The sequence below is a fragment of the Castanea sativa genome, chromosome 6 (assembly GCF_040712315.1).
Source record: "Castanea sativa cultivar Marrone di Chiusa Pesio chromosome 6, ASM4071231v1".
Classification (NCBI taxonomy): Eukaryota; Viridiplantae; Streptophyta; class Magnoliopsida; order Fagales; family Fagaceae; genus Castanea; species Castanea sativa.
The window spans coordinates 11471935-11492383 of record NC_134018.1 but is presented as its reverse complement, the minus strand read 5'-3'; the positions used below and the strand labels follow the sequence as shown (position 1 = coordinate 11492383).

Here is a 20449-nt window from a genome sequence, read left to right as displayed (position 1 = left end):
AGTAAGTATTTTGATAGTTTCGATTGGGAATTCCAGACTTTGTGCTCCACAACAAAATCTGAATGGCCAAATCCAAATCAACCTCAAAAAGAAGCAAGAAGCCAATACTGAAACTGAAACGCAAGAAACCAATAGCGGTGGACAGGATCAGCGATTTACCCGACTTTCTCCTCTCCCACATCCTCTCCTTTCTCACAACCAAAGACGCCGTTGTCACCAGCATTTTATCGAGCAGGTGGAAGACTCTCTGGACTCTCGTCCCAACTATCGACTTCGACTACTACGAAGTTGGATTTCTCCGGATATCATCTTCTTTGCCTTCGTATCCCACCTGGCAAAGACCCTCTCCTCTGCCTCTTTTGAAACGGTACCGTTTTACATTCGCGCATATCGTGTCTAGGGTGTGGTCTCTTCGCAATGCGAATCACAATCCCCCAAAAAGGTTTCGCCTCCACTGGCAAAACGATTGTGACCCGATTCACCTTGATACATGGCTCCGTACCGCGATTACACGCGGCTTTGAAGAGCTTGATCTCGACATTTACCTTCCCCTTCCTGACCATTTCATCTTGCCCTTTACTCTCTTCAATTATTGCAAAACTTTAGCTGTTTTGAAATTGGCTGGCAGCATTGTTCTCAATCCTCCATCATCTTCAGCCATGGGGTTCCCGAGTCTCAAGGTTTTGCATCTCCACTTAGTGGAATATGCAAACCCGGACTCTTTCTCCAGGCTCCTTAGTTGCTGCCCTGTCCTTCAGGATTTGTCTCTGGAAATATTGGGGAACGAAGACGATGAAAACAATTTTAAAATCATTGTGCCGACGCTGAAAAGATTACAATTTAGTATCCATATTCCGAACTACAAACTTGAGATAAACGCCCCATGTCTTGAGTACCTTTATTTCATAGGTAATATTGGCAGAGACGTTTTGTTGGATAACCTGTCCAACTTAGTTGAAGCAGTTCTCGAGACTTCGGATTCGTATGTAAGTGTTAGTTGTTTAACTGAATTATTTGACGGGCTTCAAGAATATGGAAAGAGGGTATGGGCCTTCCTCAGAGCTCTCTATAATGTTAAATCTCTACATATGGACGCATCTACCACAGAGGTAAACACATGTTTTTCATGCTCTATTATTAAATGGCTAAGCACTTCTTCTTGGACAAAGTAGTAATATTGTTGTTGTTGGGAGTCGGAGTTGTGATTGTTATGTTGTTTTGCAGTGCCTTTGCAATGCAATTGATTTTGATGATCCTCCCATGTTTCATAAATTGGCTTACTTGAACTTTGGGTACGGTCATCATGGTCTAATGGAGAATGTGCTACCACTCTTGCTTCATCGGGCTCCTAAACTTGCGGTACTTATCTTTGATAAGGTATGTTAATTTCACATCAAGATACTTTTTTTTTTTTAACCCCCCTAAACCTAAATGAACCATTCCTTTGTTAGCAGAAATGGAGCAAGTGTTGTGGTGATGAAAAGAAAGACTGTTTTAGTCTTGAGAAGATGTTCTGTGAAGATATTCCTGAATGTCTGTCATCACACCTTAGAACTTTTCATTTTCAAGGATTTCACAGGATAAAGGATGAGCTAGAACTTATTAGACGTATCCTAAAGTGCGCAGGAGTCTTAAAGACAATGTCAGTCTCTTCTTATACTCTAACTTCAGCAGGCAAGGTTTATGTTCTCAATGAATTATTGAAGTTCCCAAGGCTTTCTAGCACTTGTCAAATTGCATTTAACTGAAGGATGTTCTTTAATTAGTCTCTCTCTTGGTTAGTCGTTTTTCCAACTTACAATTCAAAGCGAAACGCTGTTTTTTTTTCTTTGTATAATTAGATCCTTGATTAATCAAGTGCTATTGGTCTTTTGATTTTGAGCACACTCTATTTTGAGATTTGGAGAGAGAGATAGAAAGTAGGAGTTATTGTTGCAACTTTTCATGGATGCCACTTAATGTTTATTCTGTGTCTTCATTTTTGGATTTTTTCCCCCTTAGAATTTGCTATTATTGAACTAGTATGAGACATCAACTCAACACTCAATTGCATACTTGTCCCCACGATCAAAACACTGCATGTACCAGTGTTGTTAAAAGCGCTGAGCGCACTAAAGCGCAAAGGCCTCTAGAGCCTAGGCGCAAAGTGCAAGCGTGCTTCTGATTAATGTGAAGCGCACATTTTTTTTTAAAATTTAATAATTTATAAAAAAAATTATTAATGATTAATACAACAAAGAAGTGATCAATTAATCATATAAATTACAAGAAAACATTTTATATAATTTATATAACATTTATATTATTCTTTTGTGCTTTACAAAATATAAGCGACCATGATATATGATGGCCATGATTACAAAGCATGATTGAATCGAAATAGAAGTATAGAACCAAGAAGGCAAAGGCTAAAAAGTACTAGAATGTTAAGTAATGTTATCTTTGTGAGTGTCTGATTTAGTGTTTGTTTGTGTAGTTGTGGTCAAAAGTTCAAAAATATCTAAAGAGATAGGCTTTTGTGTATGGTAGCACACCACACTATTAGTTTTTATGCATTAAATCAATGGCTTATATCAAACATATGTAGATCTAATGGCTAAAAATCAAATCAGGATTTTTTTTTTTTTTTTTTAATTTAGAAAAAGCTCAAAAAAGCACGCTTTTGTGAGGGCACTTTGCTTTAGAGGAAAAAAGCCCCAAGAGCTCTGCGCTTTGCTCTTTAAGCGCGCTTTTAACAACACTGGCATGTACACATTTGCAAAGGGCTTGTGTGTGAGACTCTTTAAAAATTAGGAGTTGACCGTTTCTGTATACTTGCAAATCTGGTCAAGTGAATCAAGAGTTTAGAGCACAATCCACAGTACCATATTAGGAAACTCATTAATCAACTAGCCCTAAAATTCTTATAGATGGTTTATAGAATCAATTTAGGTCTATAGAATCTGCAATTAACCTTTTATGCTATTATCTTTAATTGTTCTCTAAAATAGTAGCATGAATTTTATTTTATCTCATGCTATGTTCCTTTTTCGCCTAATGCTTTTAGTTGTTGATCCCTGTAGATGTCCTGCGAGATGGAAAACATCTTCATATTCATGCTAAAAAAAAGTATAGCTATCACCATTAAATCTGGGATGAGATTCCTAGTATAACTGCCAATAAGTTATAGCTCAGCTGGCAACTCTCTCTTTTATTTTCCATGTCATGTTTTGTTGTGTTTTGAGGTGGTATTAGATGTAAGAGAAATTGAGAAAATTAATTCTTGTTGGTCCTGTTCCTGATGTGGAACAATTGGCTCTTTTGCTCTACTCTTCTAATGACATACTTGGGGCGGCCTTTACAAACTAAATTTAATGTGACGCTTAGGAGTATAGACAGTCATTTGGCTGCCATCCAAGTCATATAAATTTTCAATTGCAGCTGCATTGGAAATGAATCTCCAGGTAAATTTTCATTTGCAGCTACATTGGAGTGCATTAGAAATAAATCTCCTGCTGTGGATTAACATCATTTAATTTGGATTCCCTCTTCAATTCCTAAGCATTCTTGTATTATCTAGCTTGCTGTGAAAATTAGATTGAGCACTACAGATAGACCGCTAAGTCACATAGAGAGTAGGGATCATATTTTCTATGTCTCATAGAGAGTAGGGTGTTAGGCTATGTGGAGCCTAGTTGTGTTTGATCCGGATTATGACCCAATCCAATATGAAAGTGCTACGTTTTTAATGAGAGGTTTTCTTAGGCTTAATCCACAGAGTAGAGGCTTGGGCCGACAAACCCAAGTTTTGGCCCGTTTTTAACCCATTGTGAATCATTTGTGTGCGAGTGAAAATACTGTGGTTTTTAGATTACGGTTTGGTGTGTTTTTTTGAAAGAAAAAAAAACTATATTGCCACAACTTGTATTCTTTCCTTGAAAACCGTAAAATCATTGAAACTTCATGGATTTAGGCAAATTGCCAAACCATGTGAAAATCTCCTTTTGATTGTTTTCTTTTGCACATATTTTTTTTCTCTATTTTTGCATCTTACAAATCTGGAAATGGTGTATATTCCCTACATAGGGAGCACTAGAAATTAATAGATTGTGATTATTCTACATAAGTCGCATAGAGAATAGGGATCGTATTTTCTATGAATGCTCTTTCACCCAAAGAATTTGGAGAAAAATGATGTCCATGTTTGTGGTTAAGAACCCAAAGTGTCAATAGGATGTTGTGATTGAATGGGTTACTAGAGAGTTGCAGAAAATCTCTCTCAAGGCTGTAATATGTAAAGTGGGCAAGGCTACTTCTGTTTATCATATTTGACTACAAAGAAAAGCTTGGGTATACAGAGGGCATGTTAGATCTGAAAATGCCATTGACACCTCATCAAGTGTGATGTTAAAACTTGAATTGAATTTTGCAAGAAGGTGAAGTTGTCACTGCATAACGAAGTCTGATGTGCAAATCTCTTCTAATGTTTTCTAGAACTAAAGATATATATATATATATATATATATTTGAGTTTTGTTGTAAATTTGTGTAGTTCTTCTCTAACATGTAATAGTGCTACTATTTTTACTGGCTGTGCAGTGTAGAAGAGGGTTTGTTGTCTACTTCTGCTGTGTGGTTTGGAGCTCTTGTGCGGTGCTCAATTGCACTAAGTTGTAGAACTTGTGTTCCTTTTTCTTTGGTAATGAATTTTGCTTTTATTCATGTAAAAATACTGGTCGCAAGATATATGCAAAATACTTTCAAGGGGTCAGTTCCATTATTATTGTAGTTCTGGAAGACTCTTTGGTTATAGAGATTAATAAATAAATAAATAAATAACCCAACTATACGTAGTTAAAAAAAAAAGAAGGCAAATTAAGGCTAGTAAACTCTATAAAATCTTCTAGGCTTACATCGCAAACAGAGAAGAAACACCAATTAAATCCAAATGTTTTAGTTATTGCTTGATTTAAACCAGTTTCTCCCATTTTCTCATTAACCAAACAGATGCAATGCTCAGATAAGCTTCCTAAAAGAGTTATAGCTTATAGGATATTATCGATTAAAGAAAAAGGATATTAAAGATTAAAGAAAAAGTGATCAATTGTAAATAGTTATCTCACCAAAATAGGGGTAAGAGTTTTGCCTAGAATCATCATAGAATGATATCTAATAATTTCTAATTTTTTGAGAAAGATGTAACTCCTAATTAAAATCTTAGTTTATAATTCTTTAGAAAAAATCGTACTAATTAGCAATCTGATACGTCCAAATTTAATAAAATCTTTTAAAAATTAAAATTGATAATTCAAGTAAAAGAAAGATGTAACTCCTAATTATAATTAAAATTTATAATTCTTTAGAAAAAAAGTGTACTAATTAGCAATCTGATACGTCCAAATTTAATAAAATCTTTTAAAAATTTAATACATGTGTAGGACATCTTAATAATTTGATAGGAAAAAAAAAAAGGTGAAGGAAAAGAGAAGAAGTTTAGGTAAAAATTAAATAGGCAAACACAACTTGTTAAAATCAGTCTATCATGAATTCTTATGGAGGATATATTACCATGAAATTCATGTTTAACCATATTTAATAAAACCATAAGCATATAATGGTGAAAGAGAAATCATATGTCTAAAATATTTTTATAACAAATCTTAAGTGGCAGGTTATTACTAGTTGCTATTGTTAGGGCAAAAAAGTAATCTTAGTGTTAGATTCAAATTTAAACTAATAACAATCAACTACCTATGATTTGTTATAAAAATGTTGTGGATGTAACATCTCTCAATTGTGAAAATCATGCTTAACCATATTTAATCAGATCATAAGCATATAATTATATCAAAGTTAAGATTGCGCAATGTTTTCAAAGGGTTTGAATTCATTAATTAAAAACCACATGTAGACAAAGAACCAACAGTAACACCAAAAAAAAAAACATTAAAAAAAAAAAAAAGCAAAAACGAAGAAAGAATGCATACTGATACCTCCATCACTCCAAAATGAACATACATGTTGGTAGAGTTCCATAAGTGGCAGGTTATTACTAGTTGCTATTGTTGGAGCAAAAAAATAATCTTAGTGTTAGATTTAAATTTGAACTAATAACAATCAACTACCTATAATTTGTTGTAAAAATGTTGTGGATGTAACATTTCTCAATTGTGAAAATCATGCTTAACCATATTTAATCAGATCATAAGCATATAATTATATCAAAGTTAAGATTGTGCAATGTTTTCAAATGGTTTGAATTCATTAATTAACAACCACATGTAGACAAAGAACCAACAGTAACGCCAGAAAAAAAAAATTAAAAAAAAAAAAGCAAAAACGAAGAATGCATACTTGATACCTCCATCACTCCAAAATGAACATACATATCGGTAGAGTTCCATTTGATATAGAATTTAAATCCTATTGAAATCAAGATTTCTAATCAACATGTTTGTTGCCATTTCATTAAAAAATGGAATAAAAGATAAGGGTAATATGAAAAAAAGAAAAAAAAAAAAAGTGTCCAAAGGTAACAAGGAAATAAAATAGACACATATATATATATAGTCCCATTTGATATAGAATTTAAACCCGGTTGAAATTAGGAATTCTAATTAGCATTTATGTTGCCAATGCCATCCCATAAATAAATAAAAGGGTCATATTTCTGGAGCAATGTATCTTGATAGTTTGGAATTGGCAGAAATACTATTTTCGTTCTTACATTTTTACCCCATTCCCACTTTGGTACCTCAAAAAAAAAAAAAAAAAACCATTCCATTTTGGTTTCCACCGTCATCTCACTAACGGAAATAGCCTACGTGGCAAATGGAGTGCATGTTGACACACAAAATGCTGACGCAGCTATTAAAATAATATTAAAAATGTCACATCAACAACCAATTAAAATTTTTTAATTTATCAATTTTAACAAAATAAAAAACAAAAAACAAAATTAAAATCTAAAAAATACATCAATTTAGATCTGTCTTCATCTTCAACAAGAACACTAAAGACCACAAACCTAGATTTTAAATATAGGAACACATGCCCAAATTTTTTAACATTTTCTTGTCAACCAAACACAAATTGATTTCCTGCAAGAACACAAACACAAACCTAATAGCAGCTCTTTCTTGTCAACCAAACAAAAACAAAAACAAAAATCCACATACCCAAAAACCAGCAAGAATACAAACACAAACGCAAACCCATCAATCCATCTTTAACAACAACCCAACAATCCATCTTGGACAAGATTTTCTTATTCTTTAAAACCAAACACAAAATCACAATGATCCGAAACTCAGCTCAAACCAACAATCCGAAATCTCCAAACCCACCACATCCACATCCACAAGCTTTAATTCTTCACCAATCTTCAAAGTTTGTGGCTGTGGTGGTGGTCAACGGACTTCAAACCAATCATAACCATCCAATCTTCTACTTCTGTTTCACCACGAGGAACCCAAGCCGAAGCTCCTCAAGCTTTAATCCTTCACTGTTGACCACCACAGCCACGAACTGCAGTGGGTCCTTTTTGGGTTTGATTTATGGGTTTCAAATCCAAACACCATACAACAATGGTTGAGGGTTTAGATCGATCTAAAAAGAGAGAGAGACAAAGCCAAGGGTTTGTGTGAGAAGAGAGCTTGAGATAAGAAGAGACGACATCTGAAAACCATGGCCGTGAAGGTGACAATTGGGTCTTAATCTGGAGAGAGAGAGAGAGAGAGACTTCGAATTTGGTTTGGCTTTGAATCAAGTGAGAGAGTGTGGGACTCTTCAACATAATATTTATTTTGTTTATTTTTTTTTCCATTTGGGGCTGTCCAGAGCTTGAAGAACATGAATTCATGTTCTGTTATGAGTTCTTCAAATTCTTCCCAAAAAAGAGGAAATTATATATATATATAATTTGTTGGGTTTTAAAATTTTAGATTCAAAATCCACTCAAATCTTAATTAATGTGATTTTTGTTTTTAATTTTTTTTAATTTAGTTAAAATTGATAAATTACTTTTAAAAAAAATTATATGCTGACATGACAATTTTAAATGTGAAATAAAATTTATTATTATTATTTTAATTATCACATCAGCATTTTGTGTGTGAACATGCACTCCGTTTGCCACATATGTTATTTTTCCGTTAGTAAGATAACGGTAGTAACTAAAATAAAATTTTTTCTATTTTTATTTTGAGAATTAAAAGTATTAAAAATAAATACGGACCGAAGGTGAAAGTGAAAAGAAAATATAAAGACAAAAATAGTATCTCCACCAATGAAATTGGATTGGTTAGTCCAGTCGGTCAGAGCCACGTCCAAATATACCAGAGTCTAAATTCACCTAAAAACGCCAAACTCTAGAACTAGAAGAATCAACAATGGTGGACAGGATCAGCAATCTACCAGAGTCTCTCCTCTGTCATATCCTCTCCTTTCTCACAACCAAACACGCTGTTATCAGAAGCCTTTTGTCAAAGCGGTGGAGTCTCTGGACTCTGGTCCCAAATCTCGACTTTGACAGAGATGAATTTAAGGGGATATCATCTTTCCCTATGATGTCTTCGTGGGATCGGTAGAGGGGTTTTACATTTGCGCATATCGTGTCTAGAGTCTGGGCTCTTCGCAATGCCAATCCCCTAAAAAAGTTTCGCCTCTGCTGAAATTAGTTTGCAGTATTTTTCTTAATCCTCCTCCTCCTTCAGCCACAGGATTTCCAAGTCTCAAGGTTTTGCATCTTCAAGCAGTGAAGAATGCAAACCCAGACTCTTTCTCCAAATTCCTTAGTTGCTGCCCTGTCCTCCAAGACTTGTACCGACAACACTGAAAAGATTATAGTTTTGTATCCATCCACAGCACTACAAACTTGAGATAAACGCCCCATCTCTCGAGTACATTTATTTCGCAGGTCATCTAAGTAAAGCCATTCTGTTGGAAAACCTATCCAACTTAGTTGAAGCAGTCCTTGAGACCACAGATATAGATGTAACTGATATTCGAGAATATGGAAATAGGGTATGGGTCTTCATCAGAGCACCCTATAATGTTAAATCTCTGCATTTGGACTCACGCACCACAAAGGTAAAACACGTTTGATACTTCTTCTTGGACAAGTAGTAATATTGTTGTTGATACTTATGATTATTATGTTGTCTTGTGCAGTGCCTTTGCAATGCATTTGATTTTGATCCTCCCATGTTTCATAAATTGGCCTACTTGAAATTTGGGTTTGGTCGTCATTCTCTTATGGAGCATTTGCTACCACTCTTGCTTCATCGGGCTCCTAAACTTGCGGTGCTTATCTTTGATAACGTATGTTAAATTTCCCCTAAAACCTCCTTAATTGAACTATTTCTCTGTTAGTAGGGAACGAGCTTTTCTTCGGATAATGGGACATCTTTTGGTTTATGGGAATCTTTTGAATCTTGGGAATTATTCAGTTATGAAGAAGAAAGTTTAAGTTTTGAGAAGATGTTTTGTGAGAATACTCCTAAATGTCTGTCATCACACCTTACAACTTTTCTTTTTCAAAGATTTGTGGGGGTTAAAAGGATGAGTTGGAATTACTAGATGTATCCTAAAGTGGGCAAGAGTCTTACCGACAATGTCCAGCAGCAGCTTTAGGAATTATGTTCGGGGGGTCATTAGGAAACTTGAACCAAACAAAATTTAATATAAAAAATTGAATATATTCAATTATCGATAAAAAAAATGCAAATATATGAAATTTTGCAAATTTCTTCTAAGTTTTCATATTTTAAAATCATTAGAATATACTTTATTATTGATATGCATTGATAATAGCTTAATTTTGCATATTTATATCATTGTTAGAAGCATTATTATACTTATTTTGAGGTAATTCATGCATTTTATATTTGGTTTTGGAATAATGGTGAATAATCAATTTTATGCTTAATTGAATCTTATTGCGTGAATTTATCTTTTGTAGGAGAATGGAATTAAATAAGTGGATTTGTGCAATGAAGAAAGCTAATGGACTTTACTTTTACAATGGCCATGATGAAGTTAAAGAAGACCAACCCAATTAAATTTAAGTCCAATTGGAGCAGGGAATCAAAGGAAATTTGCATCAAATCCAAGTTCAATTCGGATTAGGATTCCAGCCTGCACATCAGTTAGTATTTTTGGCATAACTTTTGGTTCAGATGTCCAATCGAGATGATTCAAGTTGGGCTAGAAATTTAACTTAAAAGGCTACAACTTTATACTTTACCAAAAGTCCGAATTCTGACGTTAAATGGGCCAAAATTGTCGGTTAAGTAAAGCCTAAAAATCTGGAATTTTCCCCAAACGGGAATTCAACTTGTAATAGGATTCTTTGACCTATTTATAGGCTCTTTAGGGCAAAATTCAAGGGGGCGAGTGCTAGGGCTGAGGGCTGAACATAGAGAGTGCGGCTACTTCTTTGGTTTTCTTCCATGACAATTAGTTTTATTTTATTTGTCTAGTTTAATGTTTAGTATTTTATTATTGTGTTTTATTTTAATTATTATGAGTAGCTAAATTTATAATTAGAGTTGAGGATGAAACCTTGTTAAGGATTATTAGTAATATTTATGTGATTTAATTTTTCCCACGATAGTTGTTCTTTAATTATTTAAATTTTTCTTGCTTCATATCAATTGACTAAGATGAGATTCTAGATATAAGTTCAATCATGTTTTTCTCATGATTTAGGATTTGTCTTAATTAATTGAATGCTTGGTTTATTAATTCTTGATTATAAAATTGGATATCACTTGTGATTTATCTGTCAATGGATACAATTTATGATTTGATTTTTAGAATTGGATATATCTTGTGATTTGTTTGGCTATAAATACAATTGATGATTTAATTTTATACTTAAGAAGCAAAGAAGAACATGCTTTTGATTTTTAAAATAAAGATTTTAATGAGAATATTTTCCATGATAGCAAGATTGATTTTTAGATTATCATGTAGTAGTTGGGAAAAATTAATGATCATAAATATATGCTGATATGACTTACAAGGCGGATTCCAAAACTTTAATTCTTTTCCCTTGATTGTTTACATCTTTTTATTGCTTTATATATTTGCTTAGTTTAACTATTTGCTTAATTTGATTATTTGCTTAGTTTATTTAATTTTAAAACAACCAATTTTTATTAAACTAGATTAGGATTAATTTGGTTAAGATTTAATTAATTTTCCTACGTTCATTTAAGTCCCTGTAGGTTCGACCTCGTTCTTGTCAAACTATACTTCGGTATGGTTCGTACACTTGCGAGTATTTTAAAATTTCAGAATAATTATCAATTGTCATTATTTATTGTTAATGTTGGTAAGTGTGACCATTTTATTTTATTAAGTTTGCATAACATTTTTAATTTTTATGAAGTTGTCATTATCTATTTCAAGTATTATTTTTATAAAAAAAATATTTCAAATTAAATAACAAAACTCAACCCATTGTCATTGTATTAAATTGGCCCACACAGCCATAGTCATCCATACATAAGTAATACACTATGTATCTACATAACTAATAAAATGCTTAAAAAATTAGTAATTTTACTATTTTGGTTCTTGAATCACTAACTTTATAACAAAAAGTTATTATAACATGATAATAATATACACACATGTAACGGAACCTCCATATTTTCTAATTATTAAATTATATAAAATTATATTATGTTTGTAGTACACAACGCACATTCACACACATCACAATTCACACAAATAACATAATAAGAAATAAAAAATAACACACAATCAGTATTAGACATACACTCACACACATATAATATACATTCTTGATAAAAAGAGACACTTACGACTAACAAACATTCTCTTTTTACTCTTAGAGAAACCTGTGATCTATGTTGTTGTTTAATTTTGGGCTGGACTAATATGTAGTTAAGGGGTGCAAGATTTAAACCAGAGTGTACAAACTTATCTTCAAGGGTAAATTATAGTAATAAAAAAAAAATTATTATAGGCCAGGTTTTTCAAAAGTAAGGTAAAATTCTTAAGCCAAGGTTTTTCAAAGCTTTATGTATATAGGCTTAGAATAATGCTAGGCACAATAAATTTCACAACATTTTTCACACCTAGTTGAGTTGGCTGAATATAATTAGTAGCAACTAGGGCCTAGGGGTGTTCGCAAAATTGCTCAACTCACAAGACCGCACCTAAACCAACCAAAATCACCTGTAAAATGGAGTAATCACACAACATTGTAGGTGGAGGAGGAAAAAACTTGTGGTGTGCAGTTCTGTGTTAAGAAAATTGCAATTATATATATATATATATATATATATATATATATATATATATATATGTAAGAGACCCTAATGGTAAAACTATGTTAATACAGTGTTCTACCCCTGATGCTAAGATTCAAGTCCCAAAAATGATTCAATGGCAAGATATTAATCTTTCCAAAGAATGGTTGTTGGAACAAGAATCCCTACCTGTTAAGGGTCCGTTTGGATAGAGCTTATTGCTGAAAACTGAAAACTGAAAACTGAAAACACTGTACCAAAATAATTTTTAAATGTGTGAATAGTGTCGTGGGACCCATTTTTAATAAAAAATTCTGAAAAGTGAAGTTTGTGGGTCCCGTGAACAGTACACGGGACCCACAAATGTGCTGAAAAGTCAGCAAAAGTGGGCTATTGTTCATGCACAGTGCATGAACAGTAACCTTTGTCCCTTCTGACCCGTGCAGCAGCAGAAAAAAAAAAAAAAAAAAAAAAAAAACGCACAGACGCGGACGCAATAATTTTCATCCGTATCCAAACTCAGCCTAAATTTGTTTTTGAAGAATAAATCTTGGTCATATCCAACAATATCTTGATGGAACTATTAAAATAAGTTTTAATCATAACAAACCTCTGACGATCAACAAAGGAAGACATTCCTTTGTTGGATCTAAAGATATTTCAAAAAGAGATCAAGATCTCAATGAATCCTTGCTATATATAAATATATATATATATATATATATATATATATATATATAATTTTATATTAAATATATATTATATAAACTAGGTGTTGATGACTTGATCCTTTAAATATAAAAATGAGGCTTTTCATGCCTAAAAACTTGTTGGGCTATTCTTAATCAACCCAAAACAAAGAAAAATCAACTCGACATTTTAAAAATTAGCCCAAAATAAAGCAAATTCAGTTTGAGCTAAGCCAAACTAGCCCAAAATTGGCCCAAAACAAAGGAAAAATCAGTTTTGGGACCACCACTACTATCACTTTATGACACATCAATTACAGATTACCACATCAATATGTTTGATGTTTGTTTTCAATTTATTTATTTCTTTATTTTTTTGTGTGGTTTGTTTAGATAATAGAATTTGGGCATGTGGATTTAGATTTAGGTGATTAAAATTCAAGCACTTTGTTTGAATAGTTTAAAATGGGTCAAAGGATTTAGATTTAACAAATCCACAAAGGATTTTAAACGTTAAAATCCTTGGATTTGAATTAATTCTAGACTCATAAAATTTTAGAAATTCTTAAAACATAGAACTTCAATAGATTCTAAATTTTAAATTTTATAATTTCAAACTATCATAAGTATAAACCAATTTTAACAAGGAATTTTAAAATTTATAGATTTAAAATCAAAGACAAGCATTATCCAAATGCAACGTTGTGTACTTAGACTTTCTCATAGGCTTGTTGCATGGTCGGTCAGATAAGAAATGGCACTGTGAAAATGATTTTCCTGTAATATAACCGTACGGGTTAAGAATGCAAAGTTTAAAGGGCGCTTCTTTGGCTGCTTGGAATTTTAAATCCTGGCGCATTGTACACCATTTTAAGAAAACATCATCAGGCAGACAGTCACATACAGATATACTGACTAATGTAGTCCTATTATTTTATAATTCTTGTAGAAATTTAGCCCATATAAGTTGGATAATGGTCCTCTTTCTCTTCCACGATGCTCTCTCTGGAGACCGTGGTAAGTAGAACCTAGTTATCTTCTTCGGAGTGATATTTTCTTCCCTCTGCTAACAACGTTTGCAGTAGGGCTTTGTGGGGGGTTTTTCTTCTGGGAATCTGGGAAACGCTCTCCTTCTCTCTCTCTCTCTCTCTGAACTCTTACTACTGTCCCTGCAATGGAAGATATTCTAAGTGAATGGAAAAAACTGTCTCTGACTGCTGAAGAAGAGACCAAACTCAGCCTGACAAAATCAAAAAACTTAAAAAGCAAGGAGTATGTACTAGCAGCAAAGTTCCTGACTAAACGTGCCATTAACGTGGAAGCTGTTGGACGAACATTCAAACCCTTGTGAAGGGCTCGCAATGAGTTCAAAATCAGAGAGGCGGGTGACCACGTTCTGCTTTTTATATTTGAACTAGAATCTTTAGCTGAAAGAGTTTTAGTGCAGCAGCCATGGTCCTTTGATAAACACTTGGGCTTGGTTTGGATTGCGCTGAACGCATCCAGCGTTCAGCATTTCCTTCTTTTTCTTTTTCTTTTTTCCTTTTTTTTTTCTTTTTTGCTGCACGTTTCAGGGACAGTCCACTGTGCGCACACTATGCACGTACTGTGCGCGCACTTTTCAATAACTTTTTATTAAAAATGGGTCCTACAGTACTATTCACACATTTAAAAATTATTTTGCTACAGTATTTTCAATTTTCAGTTTTCAGCTGTATCCAAACGGACCTGTAGTCTTACTCCAGCATTATGATTACAAGACACCAGCCAAAAATTTGCGCTTTACAAAGACCAAAATTTGGGTGCAAATACATGGCTTACCGATGAGATTACTGGACTCCGAGACAGCCATAGAACTGGGTGAATCCCTTGGAGAAGTATCGGAAACGAAAAATCCAAAAGAGTTAGTGAGGAATAATTTTGTCCATGTAAGGGTGGAGGTGGATATCTCAAAACCTTTGTGTCGAGGCCGCAAAATTGATATAGGAGAAGATGATGAACTCTGGGTGTCCTTCAAATACGAAAAATTACCCAACTTCTGCTATTGGTGCGGTCTAGTGTCGCATGATGAGAAAAAATGTGAAAAATGGCTCAAGGGTAAAGGCTCCGGATCAGAGGAAATTCAGGGATATGGTGCATGGCTCAGAGCGTTGCTGTTCAACCCCGGGAAAGCTGCATTTATGACAGTTCCAGGCATGGGTGACGGCCTTGGAGGTCTGAGCGATGACATTGCATAACCAACAAAATCCGAGAAGAAGTCGCCGATGGAAACACGAAGCGACGGCCAGTCTCAGTCCACCAACGAGCCACAGCCGAGCGCTGACTTTCGAAATTTCCCAAGAATGGAAACAGAGGAAAATTTGGACGTTACGAAGCAAATTTCACGCGAGAATATACCTCAAAATCCGCAGGTAATAAATCACATTCCTATTAAAATTCCTTCAGTCCACCTGAAAGATTTTGAATCCCATATTGAAGAGATTGACACAGCTCTAAAAAAATTTGAATCCCATGATTATAGCCTATCAAATACAACAGCTGGAATTTCAATATATGCGGCCCATAATGGAGATAAGTTAGGAATTACAGCTGACAGGGGAAGGGAGGATGAGGATGAAATCCAACTCGTGTTACCTTGTAAAAAACACCTGGTTTCAAGAGTGGATGGGCATGACACTTCAATGGCAGAGGCTATTCAACAGCCCCGCCAGTTGCCATGAGTATCATTGTATGGAACTGTCGTGGGCTTGGGAACCTGCGAACAAGGAAGGAGCTTGAAGTGATGATTCGAGTTAAAGATCCCTCTGTCGTGTTTTTAGCCGAAACATGGGGGGATGAAGCTAGGCTACAAGAGATCAAACGCAAAATAGAATTTGACAACTTATTTTTTGTGGAAAGAAACAATAGAAAGGGCGGTTTGGCTCTATATTGGAGAAATTCTATTGATGTGCATGTTGATACCTTTTCAAAAAACCACATCGATTCCATTATTAATAAGGGAAAGGATGATGCATGGCGCTTCACAGGTTTCTATGGAGAGATAATTACCCACAAACGACATGAATTATGGAATAAGCTTCGACAACTTCAGAAAAAAATTTAATCTCCCTTGGCTATGTGTCGGGGACTTTAATGAAATTATTAGGAGCTCAGAAAAACTTGGAGGTAGCAACAGAAGTCAAGCACAAATGCAGTTATTTAGGGACGTGGTGGATGAATGTGGTTTTATTGATCTTGGATTTTCAGGCAATCGTTTTACTTGGCAGAAGCATTTCTCCATAGGTCACTCAATATGGGAGCGGCTTGATAGAGCTTTTGCTATTAATGATTGGCTATTGAGATTAGCAGGTACAAAAATTCATCACCATTTTGCAAATTCTTCAGACCACTGCCCTTTATGGATCAACACAGTGGGGCTTGATTTCCACAGTGCACCGAAACTCTTCAAATTCAATGAAATGTGGCTGTCAGACTGGGGATGTTCTGAGATTGTTGAAGCGGTCTGGGATGCTAGAGGAAGTGATGATCCAACCTCTAGAACGGTGCCCAAGATCGAAAAATAAGGGAAGGAGTTGCTGATATGGAACAGAGACAATTCGGCAATGTCCAAGCAATGTTGAAACAGAGAAGAAAAGAATTGATAAATGCTGAAAAGGAAGCCATGCGAACTGGTCGGCTGATGGAGTTGAAAAAAGAAATTGCAAGTTTGGTGGACAAGGAGCAATGGATGTGGTTCCAAAGATCTAAAGTATTATGGACTTCACAGGGAGACCGAAATTCCAAGTTCTTTCACAGTAGGGCCACTCAACGTAAAAGAAAAAATATAATCCAAAGGCTTCGGGCTTCTACAGGTCAATGGAGTACATGCAATGATGAAGTGGCTGACATCCTAGTGTCCTATTTTCAGGGGTTGTTCACATCGACAATGGAAACACAGTGTGAGGAAGCAACCAATTCAATCCAAAAAGTAATAAGTGTTAACATGAACCATCAACTCTCACTTGACTTCACAGCTTTGGAGGTGCAAAAGGCAATCAATAAAATGGCCCCACTAAAAGCCCCTAGACCGGATGGCATGCCACCACTGTTCTACCAACACTTCTGGAGTACCCTTGGTAATGATGTTTCACAAACTGTATTGCACTTTCTAAACACTGTAACTCTCCCTAAAAATTTGAATCATACTTTTATTTCCCTAATTCCAAAAAATAAATCCCCTGAGTATGCTTCAGATTTTAGACCCATAAGTTTCTACAATGTGCTTTATAAAATTTTCTCCAAAGTCTTGGCAAATAGACTAAAAATTTTTTACCAAATATTATTACTAAAAATCAAAGTGCCTTTACAAAAAGTAGGCTTATTTTTTATAATATTTTGGTTGCTTTTAAGTCTCTCCATAGTATGCAGAAACATGGTGGAAAAGAGAATTACATGACAATTAAATTAGACATGATCAAAACCTACGATAGGGTGGAGTGGCCCTACCTTGAATTTGTTATGAAAAGGTTGGAATTCATTGAAAAATGGATTAATCTGTTGATGTTGTGTGTCTGAACAGTCACCTATTCTATACTTGTGAATGGAGAACCTAAAGGGATGTTCAAACCTTCCAGAGGTATACATCAAGGAGACCCACTATCGTCATTCCTATTCTTGTTGTGCACTGAAGGCTTACATGGCCTCACTAATAAGGCGGCAACACAAGGCGAAATCAAGGGTTATTCTCTTTGTAGAAATAGCCCAAGAATAACTCATCTCCTTTTTGCAGATGATAACTTACTGTTTTGCAGAGCCTCAATTCAGGAATGCCAACAGATTATGAACATCCTTGAAACATATGGCAAATGCTCTGGTCAACAAATCAACAAAAACAAAACCACCATCTTCTTCAGTAAATCCACTCCTGATGAAATCAAGAACCACATCAAAATCACACTGGAGGTACCTGAGATTGTGCAATATGAAAAATATTTGGGACTACCATCACTAATAGGAAGACACAAGAAGGCCAGCTTTTACTTCATAAAGGAGAGGGTGTGGAAAAAACTTCAGGGATGGAAGGAGAAACTTTTGTCACAGGCAGGAAGGGAAATTCTTATCAAGGCAGTGGTCCAAGCAATACTAACTTACACAATGAGTTGTTTCAAGCTCCCCTTAGGACTTTGTGACATTGAGAGTCTCACTAGGAAATTTTGGAGGAGGCAAAAAGGAGATAGAAGAAAAGTATATTGGGTGAAATGGGACACTCTTTGTAAACCTAAATCCGAGGGGGACATGGATTTTAGGGACCTAGCTAATTTTAATGAAGCACTTTTGGCAAAGCAGGCATAGAGATTATTACACCATAAACCTTATTCTATAGAGTATTCAAAGCGGAGTTTTTCCCCATTGTTCCATTTTGGAAGCCCAATACTCTAACCCCGGTTCTTATGCATGGAAGAGTATACTAAAAGGACGGGATTTATTACTAAAGGGTGTACAATGGAGGGTTGGTTGTGGAGAGAAGATAAGTGTGTGGAATGATGCATGGCTGCCCTCCCTGACTCAGCCTCGGATCAGCTCACAAGTGCTACAAGGCTTTGAAGACATGAGGGTATCAGACCTCATTGACCCAACTACACATAAGTGGAATAGAAATCTACTGCAGGGGTTATTTATTCCACATGAGGCAAAGTTAATTGCAAGTATTCCTATCTGTATGAATAAGGTAGAGGACGAGGTGATCTGGCCGTTTACTCCTTCAGGTTGCTACACAGTGAAGTCTGGTTCAAAGTTCCTAGCAACAAAGCAGTGTAGAAGCCAACATATAAGCCATACTCCCAACAATAATGGATTGTGGAAGATGATATGGGGCCTCTCTATCCTAAGCAAGGTTCATAATTTCCTGTGGAGGGCCTGCCTAAACGCCATTCCTACCAAATACAACCTGAGACGGAGACATATATTGAATGAGGACACGTGAACTTTGCAAGGTGGAGATGGAAGACACATATCATGCATTATGGGGCTCATGCATTATGGGGCTGTACTAAGCTTGCACAGATATGGGATTCCATCCCTTCCCTTGATTTCAGGCAAGCAAAAACCTTCCCATCAATTTGAGAAGTGCTTGCTTTCACACATGAGGAGCAGAAGAATGTAGAGTTAATGGCTATGGTTATGTGGACCATTAGGCACCGTCGAAACCAGGTCCGTACCTCATCCAAAGAGTACCCATTGTCGCAAGTATTCCATGCCGCTTCAGAGGCTCTAGCCACATTCCACCAAGCTATCTCGGACGCCCTAAACAGATCCATCACAACCGCCCAGCCTCGGTCAAGTGGTCTCCTCCTCCATTAGGAAGGGTCAAGGTAAATTTTGGCGGTGCATTATTCAAAGACATAGGGAAAGCTGGCTTAGGAGTAATTATCCGAGACTGTAATGGGCAAGCAATAGCATCACTATCCGAACAAGCGAGCATGCCTTTTTCTCCAGACATTGCAGAAGCAATGGTTGCAGCCAGAGCATTGTCCTTTGCACAAGACCTTGGGTACACTTCATTCATATTGGAAGGTGATTCAGCCAACATAATAACCGCCCAGAGTTCAAATGAGACATCCCTATCCACATATGGTCACATACTCAGTTCAGCAAAGGCCACGTTAGGGGCAGACAGTTGTGTTTCTTTCTCCCATGTCCGTCGTTCAGGCAACAGTATAGCTCATAACCTAGCTAAACATGCTAGATATGTTAGAGGTTTATTGGTGTGGACGGAGGATGTTCCTCCACACTTAATTTCTGTAATTCTCACCAACCACGGCTAATTTTTTTCAATAAAGTTTGATATCCTCCTTCTCAAAAAAAAAAAAAGGTTGGATAATGGTCATCGCATGCATTAGCGATTATGGACCAAGATGTTCAAACTCAATATAGGCTGTTTCTCAAAAAAAAAAAAAAACCCTCACTATAGGCCAATAAGCCCTTGACCCATATTCAATCGAATCCTACATTTAATGCAAGCTACATTGAGTTTGGACTAATATAACACTACGAAATACCAGAACCCCAAAAAAAAATGAAAAAGACAAATTGAGAAAACAAATATATATTTTTGTTTGTTGGTTATTAGGGCATATGATAAAAGGAAAAGGAGGCCAAGGCCACACCGTACAATAGTAGAGTAGACCAGACAAGTTCAAAGTTACAAAATGAGATACATCATGATGAGAATTGAAGGAAAAAAAAAAAAAAAAAAAAAGAAGACAAATTGACTGCTGCTCTCTTGTATTCCCTTTGTGAACACTTTAGTTTCAATTTGGTGAGTTGTTCTCCAATTTATAATGTTTTCAAACTTGAGAATGTAAGAATTTTTTTACTTAATGTGTGCAACATATACATCATTATTTTGAGAGATAATTTCAACCTATTGCATTCGCTCGTGATAATTAACACAAATTAGTTTTTGGCGTAGACAATGATCGAACTTTATATTTTTTATTCGACCACATTCTTTAGTTA

General features: G+C 35.3%; 3 protein-coding genes and 1 pseudogene across 3 annotated transcripts; all 4 read left to right on the top strand.

The window, feature by feature from the left end:
• Positions 1 to 1884, top strand: LOC142637949 (F-box/FBD/LRR-repeat protein At4g26340-like). Its single transcript, XM_075811935.1, has 3 exons — positions 1 to 1109; positions 1225 to 1377; positions 1455 to 1884. The coding sequence occupies exons 1-3, from the start codon at positions 63 to 65 to the stop codon at positions 1746 to 1748; spliced, it is 1494 nt and encodes a 497-aa protein (XP_075668050.1). The 5' UTR covers positions 1 to 62; the 3' UTR covers positions 1749 to 1884.
• A 5392-nt stretch (positions 1885 to 7276) lies between these two features.
• LOC142639447 (putative FBD-associated F-box protein At5g56820) lies at positions 7277 to 15189 on the top strand (annotated as a pseudogene).
• An 822-nt stretch (positions 15190 to 16011) lies between these two features.
• On the top strand, positions 16012 to 16515 carry LOC142639446 (uncharacterized). Its single transcript, XM_075813623.1, has one exon. It carries the CDS (start codon positions 16012 to 16014, stop codon positions 16513 to 16515), a length of 504 nt encoding a protein of 167 aa, XP_075669738.1.
• A 2024-nt stretch (positions 16516 to 18539) lies between these two features.
• LOC142639445 (uncharacterized) lies at positions 18540 to 19755 on the top strand. The gene is made up of 2 exons (XM_075813622.1): positions 18540 to 18824; positions 19126 to 19755. The coding sequence occupies exons 1-2, from the start codon at positions 18540 to 18542 to the stop codon at positions 19753 to 19755; spliced, it is 915 nt and encodes a 304-aa protein (XP_075669737.1).
• Positions 19756 to 20449: the final 694 nt, after the last annotated feature.

What these genes read in the sequence shown, in the direction of transcription:
- LOC142637949 (XM_075811935.1), top strand. Translation starts at nt 63, where the DNA reads ATGGCCAAATCCAAATCAACCTCAAAAAGAAGCAAGAAGCCAATACTG. An exon ending in TGGACGCATCTACCACAGAG is followed by an intron (nt 1,110 to 1,224) that starts GTAAACACATGT and finishes GTTGTTTTGCAG; the next exon opens with TGCCTTTGCAATGCAATTGA. An exon ending in CGGTACTTATCTTTGATAAG is followed by an intron (nt 1,378 to 1,454) that starts GTATGTTAATTT and finishes CTTTGTTAGCAG; the next exon opens with AAATGGAGCAAGTGTTGTGG.
- LOC142639446 (XM_075813623.1), top strand. Translation starts at nt 16,012, where the DNA reads ATGAATTATGGAATAAGCTTCGACAACTTCAGAAAAAAATTTAATCTC.
- LOC142639445 (XM_075813622.1), top strand. Translation starts at nt 18,540, where the DNA reads ATGAGGGTATCAGACCTCATTGACCCAACTACACATAAGTGGAATAGA. An exon ending in GCCTCTCTATCCTAAGCAAG is followed by an intron (nt 18,825 to 19,125) that starts GTTCATAATTTC and finishes GTGGACCATTAG; the next exon opens with GCACCGTCGAAACCAGGTCC.